We start from the raw sequence: 26974 nt of genomic DNA on the forward strand, positions 1-26974 counted from the left end.
AACAAGCAACCAGCAGTGCCCAGTCCAGATCCTATGGCATAATTGGTTGCACCCTGACCATCCTGGATATTTTAGCCTGGGAAGCCCAAAATTCCTCAAGGACTGATGAAAGCTCTTGCTGACCATGTTCCAGAAAGTATGGGAATTGTGTTTTTGTAAATAGCAGGCACTGACAAACTCAGAGCAAGACTGGCCCTCTGGGGGAAGAGCACAACAATTAAGGAATGGATGAGCAGTGTTGCCTGCAGAAGCCACATATTGAGGAGCACTTAAGTACACCTAACACTGGAGTATCCTTAAGACCTGGGAGTCCTTTATAGGGAGGTGGGGGTCCTGGCGTCGGCGTCTGGCTAGTGGTCTTGCTGGCTAGACGTGGAGATCACAAGACCACTTTCTGCTTGCAAAGATTGTTGATTTGGACTACAGACCCGCTGGAGTAAGTTTTGAGGGTATTTACCTGGGAGGGGGGGTAGTTGGGAGGATTATGCATATTGGGGGACTCATACTTGCTGCAACAACACAGACCTCTAATACTGCACCCAGGACAGTAGTGTAGACTCACTGACTGGTTACCACAACAATTGCTTGGACTGGGTGGGTGATGTGGTACTCCAGGATCATGGGTAGTGTAAACACAGACACGTTACACAGAGCTACCTGGAACGTTAGAGGTCTATACCTATACAAAATGGTATAGAGTGCATATGTACCTTTGAAGGAATAGCATTGGAGCTGTCATGCTACCGGAGACTCATTGAACTGAAGAGGATCTCACAAAACTGAAAAACAAAAATGGAGGGTACATATGCTTTCCTTGCCCTACTCCTCCTATGCAAGCTGGGGTTACAATATGGCTGGCCCTAAGTGTGACTTGTCAACATCGCCATATGCATGTGGATATGGAGAGCAAATTTGTTTCCCTTTATGGGTTGTTAAATTGCAGGGATATGTGCTTGTTGAATTCATACGCACTCAACACTGACAATAAAACATTTTATTGGTCATTACTGCATTTACTGCTTCCTTATATAGATGTCCAACTTAATCGGGGAGGCAAATTCAATTGAATATTAGTTGGGGATATGGTCAGGGACATTCTAGAATGGGCCATAGAAGACAAACAGCATCAAAAGCATCTGCAAACTAATGAGAAGGTCGAGGAGGATCTCAAAGGATGGACGGACATGATGACCCTATTAGAAGATTACATGGAAAGAGCAGAGGGTCATCTGAACCAGGAGGCAACAGAGGAGGAGGAGGAGGGAACGTATTGATGACACTAGGTTGCTTAATGAAATCCATACTTATGCTGGAGAAGCACTGCAGTGGCGATATAGCTGCTATGGGAAGCTGCCCTAGTAGGTGCATGTGGAAGTTGACTTATAACTGTAATGTACCTTTCTTAAAAGTTAAACATATATATTTATTTTTTTAAAGTAGCTAAATGTACTACTACAAAGTTTGCTACACTTACTGATGAAGATTGTCTACACTATTACCAGCCTCATGTCAGAGGACACCAGAAGAAACCATAAAAATCCGTGAACTGGAGAGATTTTCAAGAGCAATGCGTACTTCTAGAGATTTTTGATCAATCGCAAAATGTATAAAATCTACCTAATATAAATTGCCCACTTGGAAGTTACATTATTCAGTGATTAATAATTAACACATTTGGTATATTAAACAATGTGTGTATATATGTTATACCCTATACAAGGAACACTATTGTTGATACTACCGTACTGTTTTAGTTTACTGTTCTTTGAGTACTAGATTTTTTATTATGCCTGTCAATGTTGGTTGTACAGAGCTCTTATTACAATTCTTATATTCAGTTGTTCATAATGTTTTCAAAATGGACTTTCTGATTTATTCCCATGTGAACTGCCCCATCACCCTGCCTATATAAATAGATTGTTGGCCATTTTTATATATTTATTAGTAGGTCTATTCAAAACAGTTGACTGTGTCACTGTTCTCTATAATCTGTTGGAGGTCTTCTGATCAGTTAATTAATTAATGCTCAATGTGTATTTGTTGTGTGGCATCTGATACCTTTATGTATTTTATGCTACATTAAGTTAATCTGTGAACCAGGCCACTATGTATATTGAAGGCATCATTCTTGCCATGTATTCCAATCAGAACATAAATAAAATAAATTTTCTTGGACATCTTCAAGTACTACAGAGAGATAATCAATTCATAATGAGGTGTCACTCTAACACTAAGGGAAGCAGTTTCAACTGTGGAGAGTATCAAACCATATTGTAATGGCCAGTGCTTCATTTTTAGCCCCACAAATATCAAGCAATGTTTGGCTCAGTGCACACATGTTGACCATATTGAAAAACGAGGTAGGCTTAAAAATAAAGTGATAAGTAAACCAACCCTGCTGTTAAAACCTTTCTTGGCACATGTATGTACTTGTAGCACACACTTTAAATAGTATTATCACTATGCAACAAAAACAGGTAAATACATACTTGACAGAGGTGCAGTTGAAGACTTCTTGTGATGAAAACTGTTATCATCCTCGGCTATCACTGGTTTTGGAGGTGGGTGACGAACAGCAAGTTCCCCCAAAGTAGGTTTCACATTAAATCGTTCTTGAAACAAAATTAACAGTTATTCAGATACAGAATGAACACTGACTAAATCATATTCTGAGACCGATTCCATCAAGCTGAAAGCAATTCAAGGAACAGTATAAAGACGTACTTTGAGTTTTTCTCAGTATGTGACAAACAGCTGAGCATGATGAGGATAAACGACTTCCGGAAGACAGCAATGGTTAAGAACATTTGCTGCACATCTCCAGTTACAGCCCAGGGTTACCATTTGCTGCATATCCCCAGTTACAGCCCAGTGTTACAGTATGTTCATAAAAAGTACTTGTATAGATGCAGGTGCTGTGATAATCTCATTCATATATATATATTCACTGAAAAAAACCATAGGTTTCACACCAGTTATAGTTACCTGGATATTTTACTGACATAAAACCATTGAAATGCCCACGTTATAGTTAGTTGGACTCACTATAACTTGCGCGCCTGCAATGCACTGCTGATGATGTCACATATTACATCACTCATGACATGGTCAGTGACATCACTCATGACATCACTGATGACACCATCCTTGTGACAGAGTGACAGACCTCCTTTCAGTGTAATGTAACCCTTAAAACACATATTCAAAAATAGAAATTAACATTTAAAAAAAAATGGAGATACCCATACCAGTTACAACAAACAATTCAGTAATTCCACCATCTATATACACATCCACTCATTCACCAACAGTTCTATATAGTCACTCATACATATACTCACTCATCATATGTAGTGATACACCTATACATCCTGTTACACACCGACAGTCATCCAAAAGTTACTCACACACATACTCACACATGCAAATAAACTATTGAACATCCATTTATTTGCATATAGAACTATACACACACTACCACTTTACTTCTATGGAAATTTACACATACTTACTCTCTTAAACAATCACTTATAGAAACACATACTTATTTAAAGAGGAACTCTTACAATCTCTCGCTCTGACATATACTCACTTATAAACATCAATACTCACATATAATAGATTAAAACATATGTAGTTACTGATAAAAACACTAGTGACACAGTCATTCACTCACTAACACACACATAAACACACTCATCCACCCATACAGTCCTGCACATATGCTGTCTTCAAAACACATACAAACAGTGAGTCAGTCACCAACCCATGCAGCCACTTATACACAAAGTGAAACACTGATACATATATTTCAATATTTAAAAGTTACTCGCTAATATATGTATTCACTAAGATACACTTAATAAGGCAGTTAACCAATCAATATTTGATTAAAAATAAACATCCATTTACACACTTATTTAAACATTTATTCGTCCATCGACCTTTACATATACATATATAAAACATATTTATTTGTCAGAAATACACACATTCACTGGATGGTGTCATCAGTGATGTCATGAGTGATGTCACTGACCATGTCGTGAGTGATGTAATATGTGACATCATCAGCAGTGCATTGCAGGCGCGCAAGTTATAGTGAGTCCAACTAACTATAACGTGGGAATTTCAATGGTTTTATGTCAGTAAAATTTCCAGGTAACTATAACTGGTGTGAAACCTATGGTTTTTTCAGTGAATTTAATAGGTTTTTTAAATGCTAATTCCTAACTATAACTGGTGTGAAACCTATGTTTTTTTCAGTGAAAAAAATAAAAATTTATATATATATATATATATATATATATATAAACGCTCGGTTTTCTCTCACGGCCGTGAAAGAATGGATCGCACTCCCAGGCTGAAGGTTCGCTCAGTATTTTATTATTGTGATTCAGAATCAAAATCAAGAAACAGGACGCGTTTCGGCATCACGCCTTTGTCAACTTTTAAGTTTCTAATGTCAGTAACATTGTTAAATAAAGTTACTCACACAATCAAAAATAATGTGACTTCCTCTTAGTGATCACCAAGAAGGAAGGACTAAAGTTCATAGTTACAGTGCGGTGGACATCTTGTAATGAGTTTAAATTAAGTGCATTATCAACTCATTTTAGTTATGACCATTTTGTTAGCAGATTGCACAAACAGTTATTAAGCCCTGGATGGGCATTTTGGAATGTCTATTGAGTCTACATAATTAACACAGTAAATACAAGCAATGTGGTAGACAATTCTCAAATTTTATTGTACTCAGATCAGTGATTTAAAAAGGAAGAAATCAGCAGTTATGCAGAGCCAGTTGTCTATATACTCTGTTCTAGTGAACTAGCCTAGATGTATGGCTAATTCCTCTTCGGAATTTAGCCCTCTGGGAGTTTTGGTTTGAAGATCTATAATAAATCTAGTTTCCAATCTCCGCAATTGTAACACCCTGTTTCCTCCCCTGTCTTTTGTGGGAACTTGGTCTAGGCAAAAGAACTTTAAAAGGTTACGATCACTCTGATGTTTTAACGCAAAGTGTCCAGCAACGGGGTAGTTAGGGTTGTTATGTTGAATGTCTCTGGCATGTTCGAGAATTCGTTTTTTTACTGGATGGATTGAACTGCCAATATGCTGAAGTATGTATATATATATATATATATATCTCGCCCCTCCGTTAGCAGGGCACTTTGTGGTCGGGTGCCGTTTACGCGGTGGCGTTTCCGCGCTCAATATCTCGCTCCAATTTTCCTCATAACCAGGAAAAGAATAGCACTCACGAGGCTTCTTTAGCTCAGCAGCAGTTTTATTTTAAGACAGACGCATTTCAGAGTATATCCTTCGTCAGTGTCGAAGGATATACTCAGAAACGCGTCTGTCTTAAAATAAAACTGCTGCTGAGCTAAAGAAGCCTCGTGAGTGCTATTCTTTTCCTGGTTATGAGGAAAATTGGAGCGATATATATATATATATATATATATATATATATATATATATATATATATATATATATATATATATATATATATATATATATATATATACATATATATATATTGAGCAATTCCTCAGTCCTCCACGGAGCGTGGCAAAAGAAGAGACGGACCCCACGGCTTCAGGCAAGATGTTATTTATTTTTTACCTTTCAAGCGACGCGTTTCGAGTATCAAGTACTCTTGTTATATATATATATATTCCATATAAAAGCACACGAAGGATGAGGTGCCACACACAATCTCTATTTCAACCTTTATTTTGGCAGACAGGCAGCTTACTCAGCAAAGCCCTTGCAGCACAATGTTGTTGGCAGTACGCATTTCGAGATCTGCAATCCCTTGTTCTCTGGCTAACCTCAGGAAAAGTAGCTTTGAAAACTCAATCGCACTCACGATATTTGTAGTAAGTCCCACCCCAATGGGCATGCAGTGCATTTTGGCCATTGTAGTAAGATGAATGTTAAAATCCAAATTGGATACCGCCTTATACTCCGCTTATGTCTTGATTATCCATCTGGAATGCTGTAAGTAGCCAGACCGAGCTGCTGCCTCTCTTGTGTCACACCAAATCGGATGCATCGCTCCATCGTGCCCCTGCTTCACAGGCGCATGGACCCACTGGTATCCACGGCGGCTAGAGCAGACCGCAATATGTTCCATATGAAAGCGCCCGGAGGATGAGGTACCACACACAACGTCTACTTCAACCTTCATTTTGGCAGACAGGCAGCATACTCAACAAACTCCTAGCAGAACAATGTTCTTGGCCATACGCGTTTCGCGATCTTTCATATGGAATATATATATATATATATATATATATGTTAACCAACAGGTTTCAGCTAAAAACAAAATACAGGTTTCATCTACACACAAAAAAACATATATATTGGCTCACACGCTTCTAGTAATATAATGAAACAATTAAGTCAAGTGTTAACACTACTGTAGTTGGGGGAAGTAGTAGAGAAAGAATCCAGAGGCGATACCAGCCAGTCAGGAACAGGTCCTTGTTTAATTTCTAATAAAGTGAGCCCACATCAGCAGAGCAACCTAGAAAGGTCAGGGGACTGCAGGACAATGACTCAACAAGCAGCCCTCAGAACCTGCACAGTTCACCATAGAATACATTAACATAACTTCCGTGGTCAAAATAGATCTCTCTATGCTCTTTGCAAAATCAATAGTTTGTATAAGAGTGGGATTCCTACAAGTTAATAGCCTTTCCTGCACCTTTTTTGAAAAACAATTGAAAACAAACTGGTCTTATATGTAAGGAAACGAGTTACTTACCTGTAACTTCAGTTATCCAGTATTGGTGTCTTTCATAGGCTCACATGCTTGAATCCTACCCGCCGTCGAGGTGGGAGTCTCACACATATATATATATATATATATATTAGTAGTAATGCATATCATAATGTGCCATAATGCACTGCACAGTCACTGCAGTACCCCATCCCTGTCATTTTGTATAAAAAAACAAAGTTGAAACACAGCCAATCAGACTCTATCACCCTCTAGAACACTCTACAGAGAAGGAAGTCCCTCAGATTCTCTAGCACAATTGACAAGAGTGATATATCAATAATAAGGCAAGCCGGAGGAGGGTGGGTCGCATGTTAAATCTAGGAAAGATACCAGTACTGGATAACTGAACATACAGGTAAGTAACAAATGTTCTTATCCAGTATTGCATCTTTCATAGATTCACGTGCTTGAATCAGAATAGCTAGCAGTTATACAATTTGAATATTAAAGGATGGCGGGTATCATATGAATGGCTAATAGATATCCTCGTAAATAGATACACATGTCCATTTCTACTTCATCTGTATGACAATATAAAATAGAAGCATATATGATTAAAGAGAACTCAACATAGCAATCACATGTGAAGCAAATACATTGAATTAGCATTAATAATTAATCACCAGCAAAACAGAGGCTTACCTTATTGAAAAAGATTACGTAAGACTGCTTGTCCTACAGTTGCTTCTGCCTCCATAGTCAAATCCAAGTAGTAATACCGCTTAAATCTATGCACATTATTCCATGGCGTGGCACAGCAAATTTGATCATATGGCACTCTGGCAAAAAGTACTGCTGAGGATGACACTGATCTCGTGGAATGAGCCTTAGGTTTGAAAGAACGCGGTCTGCCTGCTTTAGCATGGCAAAAGTGAATAGCAGCTGCAACCCACCGTGCAATTGTTGCTTTAGTGACTGCAGTACCTGCCTTTTGCGCACCATAGGGCAGAAACAGTTGATCAGATCTCCGGATGCTCTCAGTATGTAAAAGATAAAATTTGAGGCATGTTCTTATATCCAATGTCTGAAGTGCCTTTTCAGCCGGGGAAATAGGATTAAGAAAGAATGTTCGTAGAATAACCGGCTCATTAAGGAGGAAATGTGACTGTACCATTGGAATAAATACTGGATTTGTTCTAAGGAGAACATAGTCATTAGTAAAGTGAAGGTAAGGTTCTTTAATTGTGAAGGCTTGAATTTTGTTGACTCTCCTGGCAGAAGTAAAAGCCAACAATAAAGCAACTTTCCAGGAAATGTAGCTGAGCTCATCTCTGTGTATAGGCTCAAAAGGTTGTTTCATAAATTGCGCCAGAACCAGAATAAGTCTCCATTCTGGAGGAGGAGCTCTTTCAGGAGGGTACACTCTGAAATGTCCTTTCATTAACTGTTTTACCAGTCAACATAATAAAGAGATAAATCTCCAGAGGATCGCCTCTAAGTAGAGATGGGGGCCAGCTGTAACTAAAAAAAATGTGAACTTAAGGCCGGATTTAGCCTGGAAGAGTGTAAGTTTTAATCGTCGACTGTGCCCTTGCAAAGGTCAAAGGATGTCTCTACAGTCCTGCAGCACGTCTAAGTCCTTGAACTCAGTGAGTTCAGTAACCACGCATATAGCTGCAGTGGGGCAGGATGTGGATGGAGAATCTGACCCACCTGCTCATTGTTAACAGTGTTGATGATACTGGAAGGTGTAAAGATCTGCATTCTTAGAGCAGGAGAAGCTCTGTGAAACAATGCTGGTGTGGCTAACATGGACCAAAGAGAATCTTTTGGTACAGCCCTCTTTTCAATTTCATCAGAAGCCTTGGAATTAATGGAAAAGGAGGTAACACGTAGGCGAAGATCACTGTCCACCTTATTAGAAAGCTGTTTCCCCATGAACCTTTTTCTGGCTCCCAGCCGGCAAAGAATTGACATTTCCAGTTAATTCGGAAAGCAAAGAGATCCAAGTTGGGCTTGTCCACATCTGGAAAACGGACTTGAGAACCTTCTGATCTAGCTCCCATTCGTGGCAGGAGTTGGACATCCTGATCAAAGTATCCGCCAGACTGTCCTTCACTCTTGGGAAATGTTCCACCTTGATAGAGATGTGGTGAGAGAGAACCTACCTTCAGATTTCCTGTGCTTCCTGCATTAGGTTGTGGGAGAATGTGCCAATTGGTTGTGCAGGTGATGCATACATGTGGTATTATCTGTCCTTTTCAGAACCAAGGCCCCCTGAATCCTTGGGAGGAAAGCCTGTATGGCTAGAGAAATGGCTTGGAGCTCCAGAAAGTTGATGTGCATATTTGAGAGCGCTTTGGAACACTTGCCTCTTATACAGAGGTGCTGAAGGTGGGCCTTTCATTCTTCTAGTGACGTGTCCGTAGTGAGGACAAAATCCAGCATCGGAGAAAGGAAAGTTAGTCCTATTGAGAGATTACTGGAGCGCTGCCAGGAGAGCAGAGCTGTCTTCATGACTGGAGCTATTTGCTCCAGGTCGTCGAACCATCGTCACCTGAAGCCATTAACTGTCAAGTTCCTCCTGTATTGATCTCATTCTGAGATGAGTGCAGGGTACCATCAGAATTGCAGAGGACATAATGCCCATTAGAGATTTTATCCGCCTCTCAGAAATAAGGGGTGTTTGCCTTTCTGTGGACAAGAATGCTCTGTCTAGGATAGTGTCTAGGACTGCAATGGATAAAAAGCGTCTTTTGAGATGGTTGCAGAACTCACTTCTGAAAATTGAGAGTTAGACCCAGGGAACAAAATATTTGTAGGCAGATTGAAGTTGCTTTTGAAGCTTGTTGAAAAGACGATGCTATCACTAAGCAGTTGTGTAGGTAAGGAAACAGCTGCAGACCCTGAATCCTGAGACGAGCAGCAACTGGAGCCAGACACTTGGTGAATACTCTTGGGGCTGACCGCAGACCAAAAGGGAGGATTCTGAACTGAAAATGAGCTCCTGCCAAAGTGAAACAGAGACACATTTGATGTTTGGGATGAATAGGGAAGTGGAAATATGCATTCTGCAAAACTAGTTTCATAAAATCTGCATGATTGAGAAGAAGTAGTATTTCCTTGAGAGGAACCATGCAGAAGGACTTCTTCTGCAGATATTTGTTTAATTTTCTGAGACCTCAAATTGACATCCACTGTCCCCACTTCTTTTTTTATCATAAAGAAACAGAAATAAAAACCTTTCCCCACCTGAGAGCGAGGCTCTCAAAATGGGTTCTGCGGTGGTCACAGCACCGAGTCTACCCTCATTGCTGCTACTGATCATATCTGCATGTTGGTTGATCAGGGTGGATCGGTGGCGTAGATTATGCTTGATCTGTCGGGGGCATTTGATACTGTTTCCCTGATGCGCATGGTTCAACGTCTGCAGGAAGTGGGAGTTATGGGAAAAGCCTTTCAGCTTCTCCACTCCTTTATGACAGGGAGAACGAATATCGTCAGCTGCTGAGGTTTCAGAGCTAAGGCCTTTAACCTCCCTTGCAGGGATCTCCAGGGCTCCTCACTGAACCCCGCGCTCTTTAATATTTACGTGACCCCTCTAGGTGAGCTCATTTGGGTTCCAGGTGATTTCCTATTCGGATGACATGCAAATCATTGTTTCAATCTCTAAAGATTTGCAACTGGTCACAGAAAAACATAACCGTTGCATGGCAAGCATTGTCAGCTGGATGAAGAATAACTCTGTTAAGAATAATGCAGATAAAACCAAGATTTTAGTTTTTGGTCAGCAGAATTCCATTTGGTCGAACGCCTGGTGGCCGGAAGAATGTGGTTTCCAATGCTCCTTCACACCTTCGGGTATTAGTGCGCTTTAGAAATGTTATCCTATCCTTTCTGGAGCATAACCATGGCTTCAGAGATGGATGAAGCAGTGGGATCTTTACGAATTTTAGGGTATGACCATTCTTTACTATGTCCAGGACCTACTTGTTCGAAGTGATTTTGCTTCATTGGTCGAAATATAAGGAAATATTTGCAGCCTTGGGGTTGGTGCATGGTCGTATTGTTGCAGGGGCTGCGGAGGTGTCACTGTTTTCTAGCATTATCCCTGGCCTGAGGGGGCTGCTTTCTTCTGCTTTGTTGTCAGGAGTAAGCACCAGCTGGAGGGGCTCTATACGACTGCTGTTGTTGATAGCCATATCTATATTGGTATGTCTGTGGCTGGTATTTCTGATAGTTCCCTCGAAAGGAATATATAGGATCCTCCCATGGGCCCCCTGAAAGGGTGTCTTCCTATACTGGGGTGTTCGTAAAACTTTAGCTGTATCTGTGTCTTTATATCCTGTAAGGCATTGTCAATTTGTTTGCTAAACAGTGCATCCCCATCAAACAGCATGTCTAAGATCTTACTTTGCACCTCAGGATGAAAGGTGGTAGACATGAGCCATCCTTGGCGACAGAGAACAACTGCTCCAGCTAGTTGCCTAAAACCTAGAGAGGCCAAATCAATAGATATGTCTATAATTTCATATGCTGACCTTTCCCCCTCAAGCAGAATCTTTCTTGCTTCTTGCTTTTTGTCGTCCGGCAAACAAATCGAGGTATGCACAACATCAGACCACATTTGGCGGTCGTTTCTCCCTAGAATTGCTAGGGAATTTGCACTGACACGCCAGCAATAGTAGTGAATCTCTTACCAACATTGTCCAAGTGCCTTCCATCCTTATTGGATGGGGAAGTAATGGGCACCGAAGGTTTCTGTGATCTTCGCTGCGCAGCCAGGGAAATGACACAGAATCTGGCCTCGGGTGTCCTACCAGGCTTGCAGGTGCATCGTCGAGGGGCCTTGTATTTTTTGTCAGTTCTAGGAAGGAATGGGATTACTGGCAGTGAATAGGGATTCTTCATGATCTTAATGCCTTCTTCCCAGATATGATCTATGATGAGAATAGATTTCCTGTTTTGGTCCTTAAAATCATATAAGAAGCAGTCAGACTGCTTAACAGGCATGGGTAGGTGGAAACACGTTGCCGCTCTCTCCATCATAGCATGGAAGCACCCAATATCCGCAAGAGGAGAATCAATTGCTTGAGGAGCAGGCAGAGAAGGTGTCAGAATTAGGTAGTCTTCCCACTCATCTATGGTAGTAGGAATCTTAGGAATATCACCTTCCTCACTGACATCCTCATCACCATCATCCTGTGGCATCTGATCTTATGGCACAGGCACAGAATCCTGAGCCTCCGTCGTGGGTGCTGTAGCTGATGCTGAGCCTAAAGCAGGCAGAGTAGACCTGTGTTTCTCAACAGAAAATGCGTCTGCAGGGAAGCAAGTGTGTTAGTCCTGCAGCATAGCTGTTAAATCCTGTACTAATGCCATAGGCATTTGAATCATAGGTTCTTGGCGAGGCATCAACACCTGTGACCTTTCCATAGTGTGATGGTAGTGAGTGCCATAATATTCATCTTCATCCTCTTGAAATTTTACATGAAGTTGAGAGGGGCTGCGGGCCGGACTGAACAACTCATCATCCTCAGATTCCTACAAAAATTTACTAGGAGGCAAAGGAGAGATCTAAGAAGGGTCCTGGTAGAAACCTTTTGTCGACGGGATCGTCAACAAAAACCTGGCTAACAAAATTGGAGTGAATTGTAATGAAGATGGCCTTCCTTATTGCGGCATCAAAGAGATCTTTGTCGATAGTGAAATGGACACTGTTGATTCTGAAATAACTGTTGTCAACGACAGTGTAGTCATCATTGATGCCGTCGACGGCAGAACTATTGTCGCCGACGAAGTCGTCGTTGACGACGGAGGGGGCACTGACGATGAAGGTATCGTCGACGATGGGAGTATCGTCGACAGAAGAAACGTCAACAGCGAAGAGGTTATCATCGACCCACACCAACGAGGAATGTTGAAGTGCCAAATCCAAAGTTGGTTTCATCATCGACAATGTCTTTGTCGACAACGAGGGGTTCTTTACAGACTCTGAGTGAGTCTGAGGCTGTTTGGAGGCCATCTTAGAGACTGTTTTTGAGGCATCTTTTACCGCAGATTTCGGCGGTGGTTGTACTGCCCCCTGAACTGATGCCATGGTAAAACACAGGTTTACTCACAGAAACAATGGTCACCAATTAATTCTCACATTAACACTGGTCATCAACAAGTATTCACCTTGAAAAGGTATCACAGTGTGAATGAGTCAGTACAGCACCCCCCTGGGTGAGAATTTAACCAAGAAATAATGAGCAGTTGCGCATAAGAACACGTTTCATATGCACAAAGCTGCAAGACTCCTGATCCGATTTGGCCACTGAAGACAAGATGCTATGTCAAATGTCACATGCTGAAGTCACACACTGGATCCTGGGTGGAGTTAGGGTGAACAACCGTCCGTAAATTTGACGGACCATACGTGATTTGGACGTCACATCAGTTGTCTGCGGCGATCCCTTTTACGGACGCCTTTTGTACGTAATTTTGGGCATTGGGGAAGAGCACTGTTCCCCTGCAAGAAGCCTCAGCTCCCTGATGGGGTCACCTTGACTCTTCCTCTGAGCACAAGAGCAGCCCCACCCCACCCATTATCATTCTGTATGCCAGCTGATTGTCACATACAGAATGACAATGGGCCAGTCTGGGCTCTTAAAGGATCTGCTGGGCCTCCTCCAGCCTCGGTCGAGGGCAGGGCATTCTATCAGATGGAAGAAATGTACAAAACAAATGTACAAAAACACCCATGCTACTATGTGCCAGTTCATGAAAAAAAGCAGGCGAAAGTAGGAAAAAAAGACAGATTTCAGGCCTGGAACCAACACTCTATGTAACCTGCTGGCTTTAAACCTCTTGGTCGACAAAGCAAGGGAGAAAACTACCAAGCTGTACACGTGTTTTGTCGACTTAAAAGCAGCGTTCGACACAGTCCCGAGGGAGGCCCTATGGCATAAAATGGCCACCTGGGAAATACCACCAAAGCTGTTGCGGGCAATTGTCAACCTATATTCATCCACCTGGGTAAGAATAAAATTAGGGAACGGAGAAAGAATAACCAGAAAAATACCCACCCATGTTGGCCTCAAGCAAGGTTGTGTACTTGCACCAACGCTGTTTAACATCTTCACAGCGGACCTGGACATGAGCATCGCGGAGACAGAAAGCGACCCACCAAAGCTAGCCCAGCATAAAATTTAGGAGCATACAGTACGCAGATGACATCGTACTGTGTAGTCAGACCCCGATGGGCCTCCAACGCTCCATCACAAAGCTACACAATTACATCTGCGCACAGGGCCTGCAAATCAATTTTAAGAAAACAAAGATCGTCTGTTTTGCCTCGCGATCAGGGAAGAAACGCTTCAAATGGCACATTGCGGGCAACACCATAGAGCAATCTGCTTCGTACAAATATCTGGGCATAGTGGTCGACTCCAGATGGACTCTGAATGACCACCAATTGCACAGAAAGGCTCAGGCAAACAAATTACGTTTTGCACTAAACCTACTGAAAACAAAATTGAATTGCCCCTCCAACTCGCACTTGTTGAAGGTAATAGCCGCAGTTTCTACCATCTCTAACTTACGGGTCGGAATTGTACAGGTGTAAGGATGCAAACTTCTTGAACACGCAACAGTCAGAGCTGTTCAAACATATTTTCCACATCCCGAGGTTCGTATCCCAATCGCAGATCCGCCTGGAATTCGGCCTAACAAATCAGCACCAAGTCAGACAAGCGGAAATTTAAAAAATATGTTGGAAACTAAGAGCAGCGCAAGAAGACACGCTCATGGGTTTGTGTTGGATGGAGATGAAGCACCAGAGAAATTCAAAAAATGAATGGAACACAGAATGCGCGAACGCCCTGTCAGAACTCAATCTGGAAAAGGCATGGAATACAAACCAAACCTTCGCGGCTTTTAAAAAAGTGACCAACGGAGCCGCAAAGCAAAGATCATGGCTATTAGATAAAGCAGCAATAGCGAACAAAAATCACGGGTGGACGGTGTTGGCCACATATGGGAAAATGGAGCCTCAACCTTATTTAGTCAACCCTATATCCATGGCCGCCCAAAAGACTCTTCTAAATCTACGGCTGGGCACCTCCACCTTAAAAGAACATACACCAGCATGGAAGCAAACATGGTCGACAACTGACTGCAGACTATGTGGACAAAAGGAAGAATCATTGTTGCACATACTTTGCATCTGCCCCTCTCTGAAAAACCTGAGACGTTACTTTCTCCTTCACTCATTCCGTTTATTTAAAATCAGATCATGCCGCTCGGATGTCATGCTAGCACTGAACAGCCAACAATTGCAGACAGCTTGTAGAGCCGCAAGATTCTGTCAAAATTCATTGCAGATAATACAAAATACTGAGAAACACAATACTAAAGCTCTGAAGCCGGATGCATGGATGTATAATGAACTAATTCACTGAACCCCCTCTCTCCTCTCACAAACATTCCAATTCCATGGATTATTAGAAAGTTTCCTTTTAACCATTTGAGACTTTGTACTCTTTTTAATTCATCTGTTTTATGTTACAACATTGTAAAGGTTTTAATTAACTAAATACAATAAAATTTTTCTATTTCTTTCACAGTCTCATCATTTCAGAGCTGAATCTTTGTCAATATTATATACAAGGAAGCCATCATTGCTGCCTTTTTTTATTTTTATGTAACCAACACCCATTGACAACGCCAATAGTCCTGGCTTGTTGTAGGTGTAATGTTACTGAATGCTATGGCAGAAACAACAAAATACCAGTCGGTCGGCACACTATGCTAAGCACAAATATTTAGCTTAGGTGTTTTTGGCCACATCTTTAAAGACATCAGGCAGTCCCTTGGAGAGACCCCCCAGTATTTTCATCCCACTTTAAGCACTTGTATCACATTCTATTAGGGCCTGTAATGGAAGATTTCTTCCAGATGTCCAGGGTTCAAGCACCTTTAATAGACCAGGGAAAAGCACGACTATAGATTATATCCTGGTAAATGTAGAATTCTGGGCTTGATTGAGAACTTTTTCTGTCATCCCAAGGGTCGATAGTGACCACAATTTATTGTCACTAGAATTATTAAATACTTTGGGTCACTGTAACGAACTGGGGGGAGCTGAGACTACCACTGACTCGAACCTCGTTACAGTGGCAGGTGGAAAACGAATCAGGTGGGCGAAGGTTGCGTTAGCGCCCGACAAGTTAGCTGAGCTGTATTGTCATGTCGCTCGCTCCCTAACAGAGGTTTTTCACCTTTTAAGCTCTAATTGTGATCCCCCCCATCTCCACCTCCAGGGTTTGCAGTCTTTTATATTACCGATACTAAGGGGAAATAAGCGAAGCGCGATCATTGGTTTAATAAAAACTGTAGGCTGGCCTAAAATACACTGATAAAGGAGGAAAAATCGGGGTCCCAGTCAAGCATTAGAAATGCAAGGGAAATATATAAAAGTTTGATCAAGGAAGCCTGGTCCGAGTGGGAGGCCTCAAGGTGGGAAAGTATTAAAGCAGCCCCGAGACTATAGGTCCTTTTGGAACCTTGTTTGAGGTGGGTCGGCTGAAGGGTCGTCTGCCATCATTCCTAACCTTAGTGAAGAGGTTTGGCTAGATCACTTCAAGCCCCTCTATTAACTCAGCAACCCTGAATCCCAAGTAGATCTAGTAGCCCAATTAAGTACTCTTGAACCAGCGCACCCGGAGGCCGTGGGCCTTGATTGCCCACCGTGCACCCTCCATGAAGTTCAGGCGGCCCTCAGAAGTTTGACGCTGGGGAAGGCTCTGGGTCTAGATAGGATTCCTGGCGACCTATATCGAAGTGAACAAAAGGTTTGGGCCCCTTATATCTGGGTGTACTTTATTGCTATTCTATAGGGTTTGAAAATCCCTCTAACATGGCTGGGAGCCGAAATCATTCCCATTCACAAAAAAGCTTCCCCTCTCGACCCGGCCAACTACCGCCCCATTAGCTTGAATGACGTCCTCCAGAAATTATTTGCCCGCTTTCTTTTAACAAGGTTGCAGAGTTGGATGGACGAACATCACATCCTAATCTCCCTACAAGCGGTATTCCATGCAAAGGTTTCCACCATTGACCAGCTGTTTAGATTACAGTTGGTCTACTGGAACACATTCTCTATTGGGGCAGGTAGCCTGTATCTGATTTTTGTGGACCTGGGGTCCGCATTTGACCTGGTCCAAAGGGATAAGCTGTGGGCAATATTGTGGGAGATGAGTGCCCCAGCCTACCTGTGCCATTTATTTAAACGTATGCACCATGGTACATACGCAAGGGTGCAATATGGAAGGAGTGGGGAGCTGTCGGCTCCGTTTCTGGAGGAAAAGGGAGTGAGGCAGGGGTGCGTCTTGGTCCCCAAGCTCTTCTCCATCTTCCACAATGTGCTGATAGACCATCTACTGGGAGCAAGAGACCTGGACCCTCCAAGCTTAGCTGGGCGTAAGATACCTGCCCTAATGTACGCTGATGATACCCTCTTACTCTCGAAATCATCTATGGGCATACAGCGTACATTGGAGGCATTCTGCTCCTTCTGCAGACTGAGGAACTTGGGGGCAGATTTATGAGGCCCTTGCGCCACGTTTACGCCGCTGTTGCGTCACGCAAGGCGGCGTAAACGTGGCGCATCCCTACGAACGATTTACAATGTGACGCATCTAGGCAGATGCGTCACGTTGTAAAGCCCTGCGCCGCTTGAGGGCGTTCCGGCGCAGGGTGGGCGTTCCGGGGCAGGTGCGCCTCGCAAAAGTGGCTGAGTGAATGCTGCGTCAAAAGCCTGCGCCTGCTTGAAGCAGGCGTAGGTCTTGACGCAGCAATGTTAAAATGGGGCACCCCCGAGCCTTGCTGGAGCTGCGACGCAACTCCAGCAATGCACCACATTTCCGGCACAGATGCGTCACGCATCTGTGCCGTTTTTGCACCATGGTGCGCCGCATTATAAATGCGGCGCACCATGGCTGGCGGAGCTGTGGCGCACTGTGGCGCATGTTAACTGGCGCATCCCTGGGGCTGCGCCAGTTAACATAAATCTGCCCCTTGGAGATTAACCTCTCTAAAACGAAGTTCATGGTTTATAACACCAAACTATCCAATTGTCCTCACCCCCACCTGGATGGAACGGTGTTGGATCGAGTGTCCACCTTAGACTATCTGGGGGTTACATTAAACGACAGAATGGATTGGGGGTCTCATATGGTTAAGGCTAACCTGAAGCTGGCCCAATCATCTGGCGGTATTTTAAAGATCTTTAACGACCCCTCTCTTAAATTGCTGAGTCCGCCCATGGAAATTTATAAAGCCCAGGCGAGAGGGGGAGCGCTTTATGGTGCAGATCTATTGGGTCATGTCAGTGCTGTCCCCCTATCCCTTACTGAGAATAGCTTTATTAGGCGTCTTCTGAGACTACCCATGAGTACCCCCCTGACCCTCCTTCGGTTGGATCTAGGTTTGATACCCATTCAGGAGATTGTCTCAAACCGTCCCCTTCTGTATTGGAGACGCCTATGGTCGACCCCCGAGCTCTCGAGCTATAGGGAGGATCTGGGGGACCTTTTGTCCAGGGGGAGCACGGGATAAATCCCCTGGTTAAACCACATCAAGCAACTTTGCCATGCTCTAGGTAGGGGGGACATGTGATCGTTTCCTGAGGAGACTTGTGCCCGGTATTCCAAGAAATCATTGAGTGTAGCACTAAAGCGCTACTGAATGGAACTTATAACAACAAACTCTTCAATGGGTAGGCTGACTAACACCTTTCTGGATATCAAGGCCCATCCTCACTTTGAGAAATTTTTGGATGAAATTCAGCCTCTCCTGGCCAAGAAACTATTTATCCAGTTTAGACATGGTTCATTGCCCCTTCTAGGCGTGACACACAAGTAGTCAAATGCCCTATATATCGCGAGTTCCTGCCCAGGGTGTGCGAGTAGAAGAGAGACAGATCTGCACGTTCTGCTCTTCTGCCCCTTCTACTCCAGGGCAAGAGCTAAATGGATCATTCAACTTTGCAAGTCCAGGGGACTTAGGGATTACAGGGACGCATTTAGAATCCTTAAATATGATACCACCCCCATGATAGTGTTTCCAACTGCTAGATTTCTTCTGTCTATGTGGTATTTGAGGTGTGCAAAATTAAAAACAGAAAGCCCACAAATTACTAATCTTGCAGTAGCATAAACATTGCAATGAATGTGGTTTTCTATATGTACTATGGTCAGGGATTGTTTATTGGCTGCGCTATTTCCTTTTTAATGCTCTAAATAACTTTTATGATCCTTTCTTAACCATTTCATGAATTTACTGCGTGTTAGGATTGTATTGTACGACTTTCTAATTATCCTCACTTTTAGCAGTAATCGACTATTTTATCTGTAATTATGTATATATGTCTTTTTATGTTTTTTTACCGATAATAAAAGCTTTTGACTGACTGACTGACTTAGGTGTTTTTGGCCACACCTTTAATGACATCAGACAGTCTCTTGGAGAGACCCCCCAGTATTTTCATCCCACTTAAAGCACTGGAAACAATACCATGTCACAGTCACCTAATGTCCCAGCACTGTGCATCATGCATGACTTCCAAATTTTCAGTTTGCCTATGTGCAGGGGCACAGTGAACCCTCCCCGACCCCACCCCTTGCTTTAGGAACTATGGCGAGAGTTCTTGAAGGGCCTCTCCTGTCTGCAACTCTGCAAACAAAGGCACAGATCATAATGAATGTAAAAAGGTGGGTGAGTAAGTAAGTGAAGGAATGGGTGAATGGTTGGATGGATTATTGAAATAATGAATGGATGAGTGAAAGGGTGAATGGATGGATAATGAGAGAAAGGATAGATGAGTGAGTGAGTGGGAGGATGGATGAGGGTAAATAGATATATGTATGGGTGGAAGGATAGATGGGTGGGTAAAAGGGTGGATGGCTGAGTAAAAGGATGGATGGATGAATGAGTGATAGGGTGGATGATGGACATGTAAATGTGTGAATGGATGATTGAAATGATGGATGGATTGATGAACTGATAAGTGAAAGGGTGAATGGATGGATATATGAGTGAGAGGGTGGATGGAAGGATGGAAGAGTGAGAGAAAGGGAGGCTGGATGGACAAAAGGATGGATTGATGAGTGAAAGGGTGGATGGATGAGTGAAATGATGTATGAGTGATAGGGTCAATGGAAGGATTCATGAGTGGATGGATGGGGTAAGGGTAAAGGGTCGATGAAGGATGGATGACTAAGATAAAGGGGAATTGAGAGAGAAAGGAAGGTTGGATGAATGGGTGAAAGTATGGATGGATGATTGGCAGAATGGATGGGCGAATAGGTGCATAGATGAGTGAAAAGAAGAATGTAAAGATGGTTGAGTGGAAGAATGCATAGGTGAGTGAAAGGGAGGATGGAGAGCTTGAAGAAAGGATGGGTGGATGAATGGATGGATGGATGGAGTGAAAGGGGGTATGGGTGGACAGATGAGTGACTGGGTGGATGGATGAGTAAGTGAAAGGATGGCTGGATGGGTACAAGTGTAAATGGTTGGATGGATGAGTGAAAGGATGGATGGGCGGCAGAGTGGATGGATGAGTCAAAGGATGGATTAGGTGAAAGTGTAAATGGTTGGATGGATGAGCGAACGGATAAATGGGTGGAAGAGTGGATGGATGAGTCAAAGGATGGATTGGGTAATATGGTGGATGGATGGATGAAGAATGGATGAGTCAAGGGTGGATAAAGGGAAGGATGAGTGAAATGATGGATGGAAGGACAGATGATGGATAGGTCTGCAAATAGGTTTGGAATTGAATCGGCACACAGATGGAAGGACAGAATGAATGGTGAAAGACTAAATAATGGATGAAAGAATGAATGGATGACAGAATGCAAATGTGAAATGGTGGATTTTAGGGGTTTGATGAAAGGACGAATGGCTAGATCCTTGGGCAAGAGAGCTTTTCTGGGGAGGGTTGTAATGACTTACTTTGCTTTCTTGGTGCCATATGAGCTTTAGTTCAAAGTGGGAGGTATTTTAATTTTCTGGATTCTCCCTTGCCTATGTGTGACTTTTCTGTATTTGATGTGTGCTTATGTGTGAGATCTATACAGCATGCATATGACATTTTGAGTAACACCCAACTGCTACTTGAATGTTACACTAGTAATTGTAAATGTTTGCATGTTTTGTTTTAGGTGTAAGGTTTTAAGGAGAGCCTCATAGTGTCACGAGCTGTCCTTGAGATGTATATTGTGTTTGTAGCAATAGGCACGGCATTGAATATAAACTGTCTAATAGTGTATCCACAGTACTTGCTTTAAGAAAGCTGCAGGGAAAACCACCTTTGTGACTTTTCGTCAGCTAGTGCAACTCTTTGCGAAGCCCCCATAAGCAAAGTCAGATTCCATATTTTAAGTTCCATAATGCGTTCCATATAGTGGGTTTGTCACATCAATCCTCCCTTTAGTTCACCTATGGGTGTCACTTTACATCTCACAATGGCACTCAGATACGAGATCCTAGTAACAAAGTCTATCCGAGCAGATCTTCCCGACTACTTCTCTCACCAAACATGCCTGCTCAGGACCATGAGTTATAAACAAAATATCAGACTGGACATCCTAGTGCAGTAACCATATAAATAGATTATTATCATATGAAGTACCACAAAAAAGACCTGTACAGTAGCTCAAAGCTGCGGGCATACCAAAAAAACGTGAAGTGTAAGATTGTCTCAACCCAACTTATTTTGGCTTGTACATAAGTGGTTACCTATTTACTTACTCATATACTATCGCACAACCTGCTCTGATGTGTCTGTAAAACTTACCTTTTGACCCAAAGTTTTGTGTTGAATTTTGACCTTTTGTCCTGAATTTTTGTCCTGAATTTTTACACTTACTGTCCTGAATTTGCACCCATGCCAGTTGGTCACCCCAGGCCCTGTCCGTGAAGAAAGGCGAACGTCAAAGAGATGCGCCTCCCTTAGCTTCAGGACAATGAATAATTAAACGAGTAGGGGCTCCCACAAACAATGGAATGCACCTAAAGAGCCTCATTCAAAAGCAAACAAGTCAGATGAGAGCAAGGTGTGGCACGCAGTCAGTAACGCCACAAGCATCCGTTTTAGTCCAAGCAAAGCCTCGCACAGCCAAAAGTCGTTAGCTCACTGTTTAAAAGAATTTTGCTGACTGCTGTCGGTGGGCTCAAATACTGTCCTGCTGGCGGTTTTCTTTTTTTTCCCCTTCTATTTTATATTCCTATGACAAGAGACAGCTTAAGGAAGTGTACTGGAAAGAACTGTTGGCCAAACACTGGTCCTCTCTGACCTAGACCGTGGTAATATTCTCGTCACCACAACAGTGTGCTGTTCTGTAGCAGCTATTGGCAAGGTGGTGGGTAAGTTAACTGCAATATTATTGGTATGTATTGGAACTGTATGGAATATCTTACTGTGCGTGTGGCATCACTTTTGCCGAAGGGGTATCTTTAAAAATATAAATTGAGGCCAACTGTTGAGTACAGAAACAAAGTAAAAATGGCACAAATATTACTCCAATACTTATGATTACTCCTGATAGATCTGTTTAGTGATGCACAATATTATACCTAAAATTACGCCTTACTGAGGTCTCTATTTCTCAGGCACACATAATATCCTTGCCTACAGTTGACCTTTGTATTGAACCTTTTATCTTCGCGCAGAGTTTGAGACTGAGTTAGGGAACCAAACACTGAGTAACCGCCTAGCCCAGATTCCCTTACATGTATAAATGCAACCCTGAGATCTGGGCTGTGTCGCAAAGGTTGTATTAACCATTTAAGCAGTTACTGACCATACTTGATATGCGCAAAAAGTCCGATTTATTAGAAAGTCAGTGGCTTAAACAGTGAGTTTGACCTGGGGGCAAGGGACAATTTGTGGCAGAGGCTACAAAACCCAAATATGGCACCCTCGTTATTTAGAGCACTAAGGGAATTAGATAATCATACTACAGAAAATGTGTGCTTTTGGGTACGGGGGAGCTCACAGCATATTATGATATTCTATCAGAAGGAAGGAAGCACTGTGTGCTGGTCCCCGTTCCTTTGAACCTCCTTATTAATGATTTTGAAAAGTTCCTTAAAGAACAGAGACCAGACTATCTCAGAATTAGTGTTGAGCAAGGACTAACCGTTTTACCTGTGGATGATATGCACCTCTCGCTCTTACTTGGCTTTCTATATAGAGATTCTTGATTGCCTTTACTAAATATTGCCAAAGGAAGGGGATTAACATTATTGCTGGCAAAACAAAAGCAGCGGTAGACAAGTCAAATCATCCTCTTAAACAATGTCTTCTAACTAATGAGTGCAAAGTTGGTATATCTTGGGATAATGTACTCAGAGAATTTATCCTAGAAGGATACATTAGAAAAGCTTTTGACGCTCATAAGAAAAATATGAATGTTCTTGCACACTTCAAGAAAAAGTTCGGTTCTCATTTTTGGAAATTACACTTAACGTGTATGATGCCAAGGCTGTGGCTTCCTGGGACACTCATTTGGTATGGATGAAAAACCTTTAATAGTAAGCAGGAAAGTATTGCTGGTGGGCTTGGTCAATTTAGGGATAGGTACACACTCGTCTTGCCCAATTACGACTGGAGGACGACTAACCTCTCTTGACAATAGACTGAAATTGAACCCAGTCTGATTTTGAAAAACACTCTGGATAAACGAACATGGCGAGGTTCTGTTCCACCCTGGCATTCTTGATATTCCCCTAGTTTATGCACGCAAAGACCACCTTATTTAAATTGGCTTGTTGTACAATGCAGATAAGCCGAAAGGTCAGAGGTATAAAGGAAGCTTAAGGACCTCGTCTATGACAGGATTTTGTCGGATCCATGAGTAAATCAGTGGCTTGGTAAGCAATGAGCAATATCTTGGTCGAGCATAGTCACCTGAAGAAATAATGTTATATCATCAATTGTGTTCAGGTGTCCTGCCTTTTGCAAATGTCACTAAGAATAGGGCAGAGACCAAACACTTACATGTCATTTATTTTATGACAACACATTTAAAGACTTATAGGTTTGCTTTCATGTTGCCTGCCCCTTGCACGTGTATTGAAGATCAGATTGGTTTAAACCTTTATTCTTCCATGACCAAGAGAGTTGGGACAGATGGGGTTACCCATTTCAAACTGTGTTCACCTGGAAAGACATGCATCATAATTGGATTGGCAGGGACCGAGAAAGACGCATTCTAGCTGAGCTCTGGATTTTGGGCTCCCTAAATGACCCAACATATTGAAATTATGGCATGCAACCACTTTCTAGAAAGGCATTTATCACACAAGTGACTGAGACTCAGCAGAGGCAAGAAAGTCGCTAGTGCTGTATTAGAGAGGTGGATATTTTCAACACCCGGCCACCTCCCTGCCTGGATAAGACACAGAATCCAAAATGGCAGCCACCATGTAAAGCTGTACGCTGCAGCATTGATCAAAATAGGCAGCCACAGCTCCGTTTAGAAGGACCTCTAAAGAATATTGCAGTATGGTGCAGAGATTCCATATGAGCCAGGCCCAAGCTCATGGTGGCCAGTCACATTCTTGGATGAGTGTACCTTTATGATTAAAGCAGGCTGATCACTGCAAGCTCAGTGGGATGATCCCCAAGGCTCTGAAAAATAGTCATCAGAAAGCCCCAAGCACCAGGTGATTGAGTAGCTCATCATCTGAAAGCTGGCATTCATGTTTCAGGCACTGCCCCCACCCAGAAATCTGATTTTTGCAGCACCCATCCACATGGAGATTATTCAGCACTACTCCAACAAAGATTAAATCATGGATTGGGGACCTAGGATCTAGGGTCAATCTGCCACTTCTGTGTGAGCCCAACTAGAATAATTGCTGCCTCTAACATAACTGACCACATGCCATCAACTATAGAATCCTCCTGGTTGAAGACCCTGAAGATACTTACCATAAAAGATATGTTGATTCAAAACAAACCCAGAGGGCAGGGAACCTAAAATACCATACAATGGTCCTTTAGCACCACTAAAACCCAGCTGGATTCTACCGACCTGCAGTCACCATTTACTAAAGGGATTGTCCAGCTAATTGTGCTAGAATTTAAAAAGGGCTTTACAGCACTGCAGAAAGATTTCACAGAAGCTTTAATTGGCCTAGACCACTCGATACGCTGAAATGAGAATTGATCAGATCATATAGAAAACTACGGCTGAACAAGCCCCTGGAATACAGGGAAGCAGTAACAGAAGTGTATAATGATTGATAATACAAGTGACTTATACTGATGCGGGCCTCTAACATTGCATGTACTTTGACAGTGTTACATGTATTCTGGCATATACTGTTATAGTGATTGATAATACATGTGACATATACTGATGCAGGCCTATTACGTTGCACGTATTTTGGCAGCCCTACATTTATTATAGCATATACAGTTATGTGGGCCTTGGCGTTGAAGGGGTGTACACATGTCATATAACGTTTAGAGGAGAGTTATATATTGAGGTGGTATTCAGAACACCATAATGGACAATATATGCACAATATTACTCTGTTTTTAGGCAAGCTACCTTTGCAGGGCCCACGTCCAATTCGTTCAAACCCTTATAGATTGTGTCTAGAAGGTACATCCATTTGCACTCCCTAATATTCAGAATGGACTGGATGTTGCCTCCTCTGACTCCAAGTGTAGCCTTCTCCAGTACCAACCACTTCAAACTCTCAGGTGTATGTTGTACATTTTGAAAATGTTCTACAAGCGGAGCGCCTTGCACACCACAGTGAATCCTACTGCAAAGTTGAAGTATGCAGGTTTTCCTGCTTTTGGCCATTGTCATATTGCACTCAGGTTTTCCATCTATTACTGTTAATTAAATCCTGACCCTACTCGCCACTAAAGAGCCTCTCACTCTCACAGACATTCTCTGAAATACACTCCCTCAAAGACACTCTCTCACAGACACTCCCACAGACTCAATTTCACATACATTCTCACACAGACACTCTCTCACAGACACTCTCTCACAGACACTCTCTCACAGACTCTCTCACACAGACTCTCTCTCACACTCTCAAAGACACTCTCCCATGGACACTCTCTCACAGACACTCTCTCAGACTCTGACAGACACTCTCTCACAGACTCTCACAGACACTCTCTCACAGACTCACTTTCACATACACTCTCACACCTACACTCTCTCACAGACACTCTCTTTCACAGACTCTCTTACAGACTTACTTTCACATACACTCTCACACCTACACTCTCTCACAGACACTCTCTTTCAAAGACTCTCTCACAGACACTCTCTCACAGACACTCTCTCAGACTCTGACAGACTCTCTCACAGACTCTCACAGACACTCTCTCACAGACTCACTTTCACATACACTCTCACACCTACACTCTCTCACAGACACTCTTTTTCACAGACTCTCTCACAGACTTACTTTCACATACACTCTCACACCTACACTCTCTCACAGGCACTCTCTTTCACAGACTCTTTCACAGACTCTCTCACAGACACTCTCTCACATACACTCTCTCACACTCTCAGACACTCTCACAGACACTCTCACTGACACTCTCTCAGACACTCTGTAATGACTGGATTCTGAGACCAAGAATCACCCACTCACCTAGATACCACCAACCCGGCCAAAACGTAACACCATCCCTTCCCGGACCCTATTTACAATGGTTCCTGAATACTTATCCGGGAATGGGGAACTCACAATATACAAGCTTATATCATCAAAAACACTGCTAGATCTAAGGGATTACTAAGAATAGTCACTAAGAACTACGGAATTCCATGTCCCATCCTATGATCTTACCTTATAGCCCCGCGACAATCTGGCCCGGACTATTCTACCCTCCTTCTCATGGTGGAGAGCAGCTCACTATACCACACCAACCACAATTGGTGTTCTCATTAACGCCCTATCTTGAGCGATCTCATTACACACCATCCCCAATCGGTGCTCTCACTAATGCCTTATCTTGAGCAATCTCATTACACACCAATCCCAATTGGTGCTCTCATTAACGATCTATCTTGAGCAATCTCACTGTCCTATTAATACCTTCTTCTCTCTCTCTCTATTGGGGGAAGTTTCTTTATACCTAATATTTACTGGTGGTCTATCTTATATAAATTGTTATCCCTCATGTGATAGATAGGAGATCCGATCCT

General features: G+C 42.7%; 1 protein-coding gene across 1 annotated transcript in view; it reads right to left on the reverse strand.

Moving 5' to 3' along the window:
• Positions 1–26974, reverse strand: part of SPATA4 (spermatogenesis associated 4) — a 140078-nt gene that overhangs the window by 13437 nt on the left and 99667 nt on the right. The window contains exon 5 of the mRNA XM_086963326.1: positions 2490–2612. Coding sequence (XP_086819452.1) covers positions 2490–2612 — 123 coding nt within the window. The remainder of the gene's footprint in view (positions 1–2489; positions 2613–26974) is intronic.

Source organism: Lissotriton vulgaris, chromosome 3_1, assembly GCF_964263255.1.
Source record: "Lissotriton vulgaris chromosome 3_1, aLisVul1.2, whole genome shotgun sequence".
In the NCBI taxonomy this organism is placed as follows: Eukaryota; Metazoa; Chordata; class Amphibia; order Caudata; family Salamandridae; genus Lissotriton; species Lissotriton vulgaris.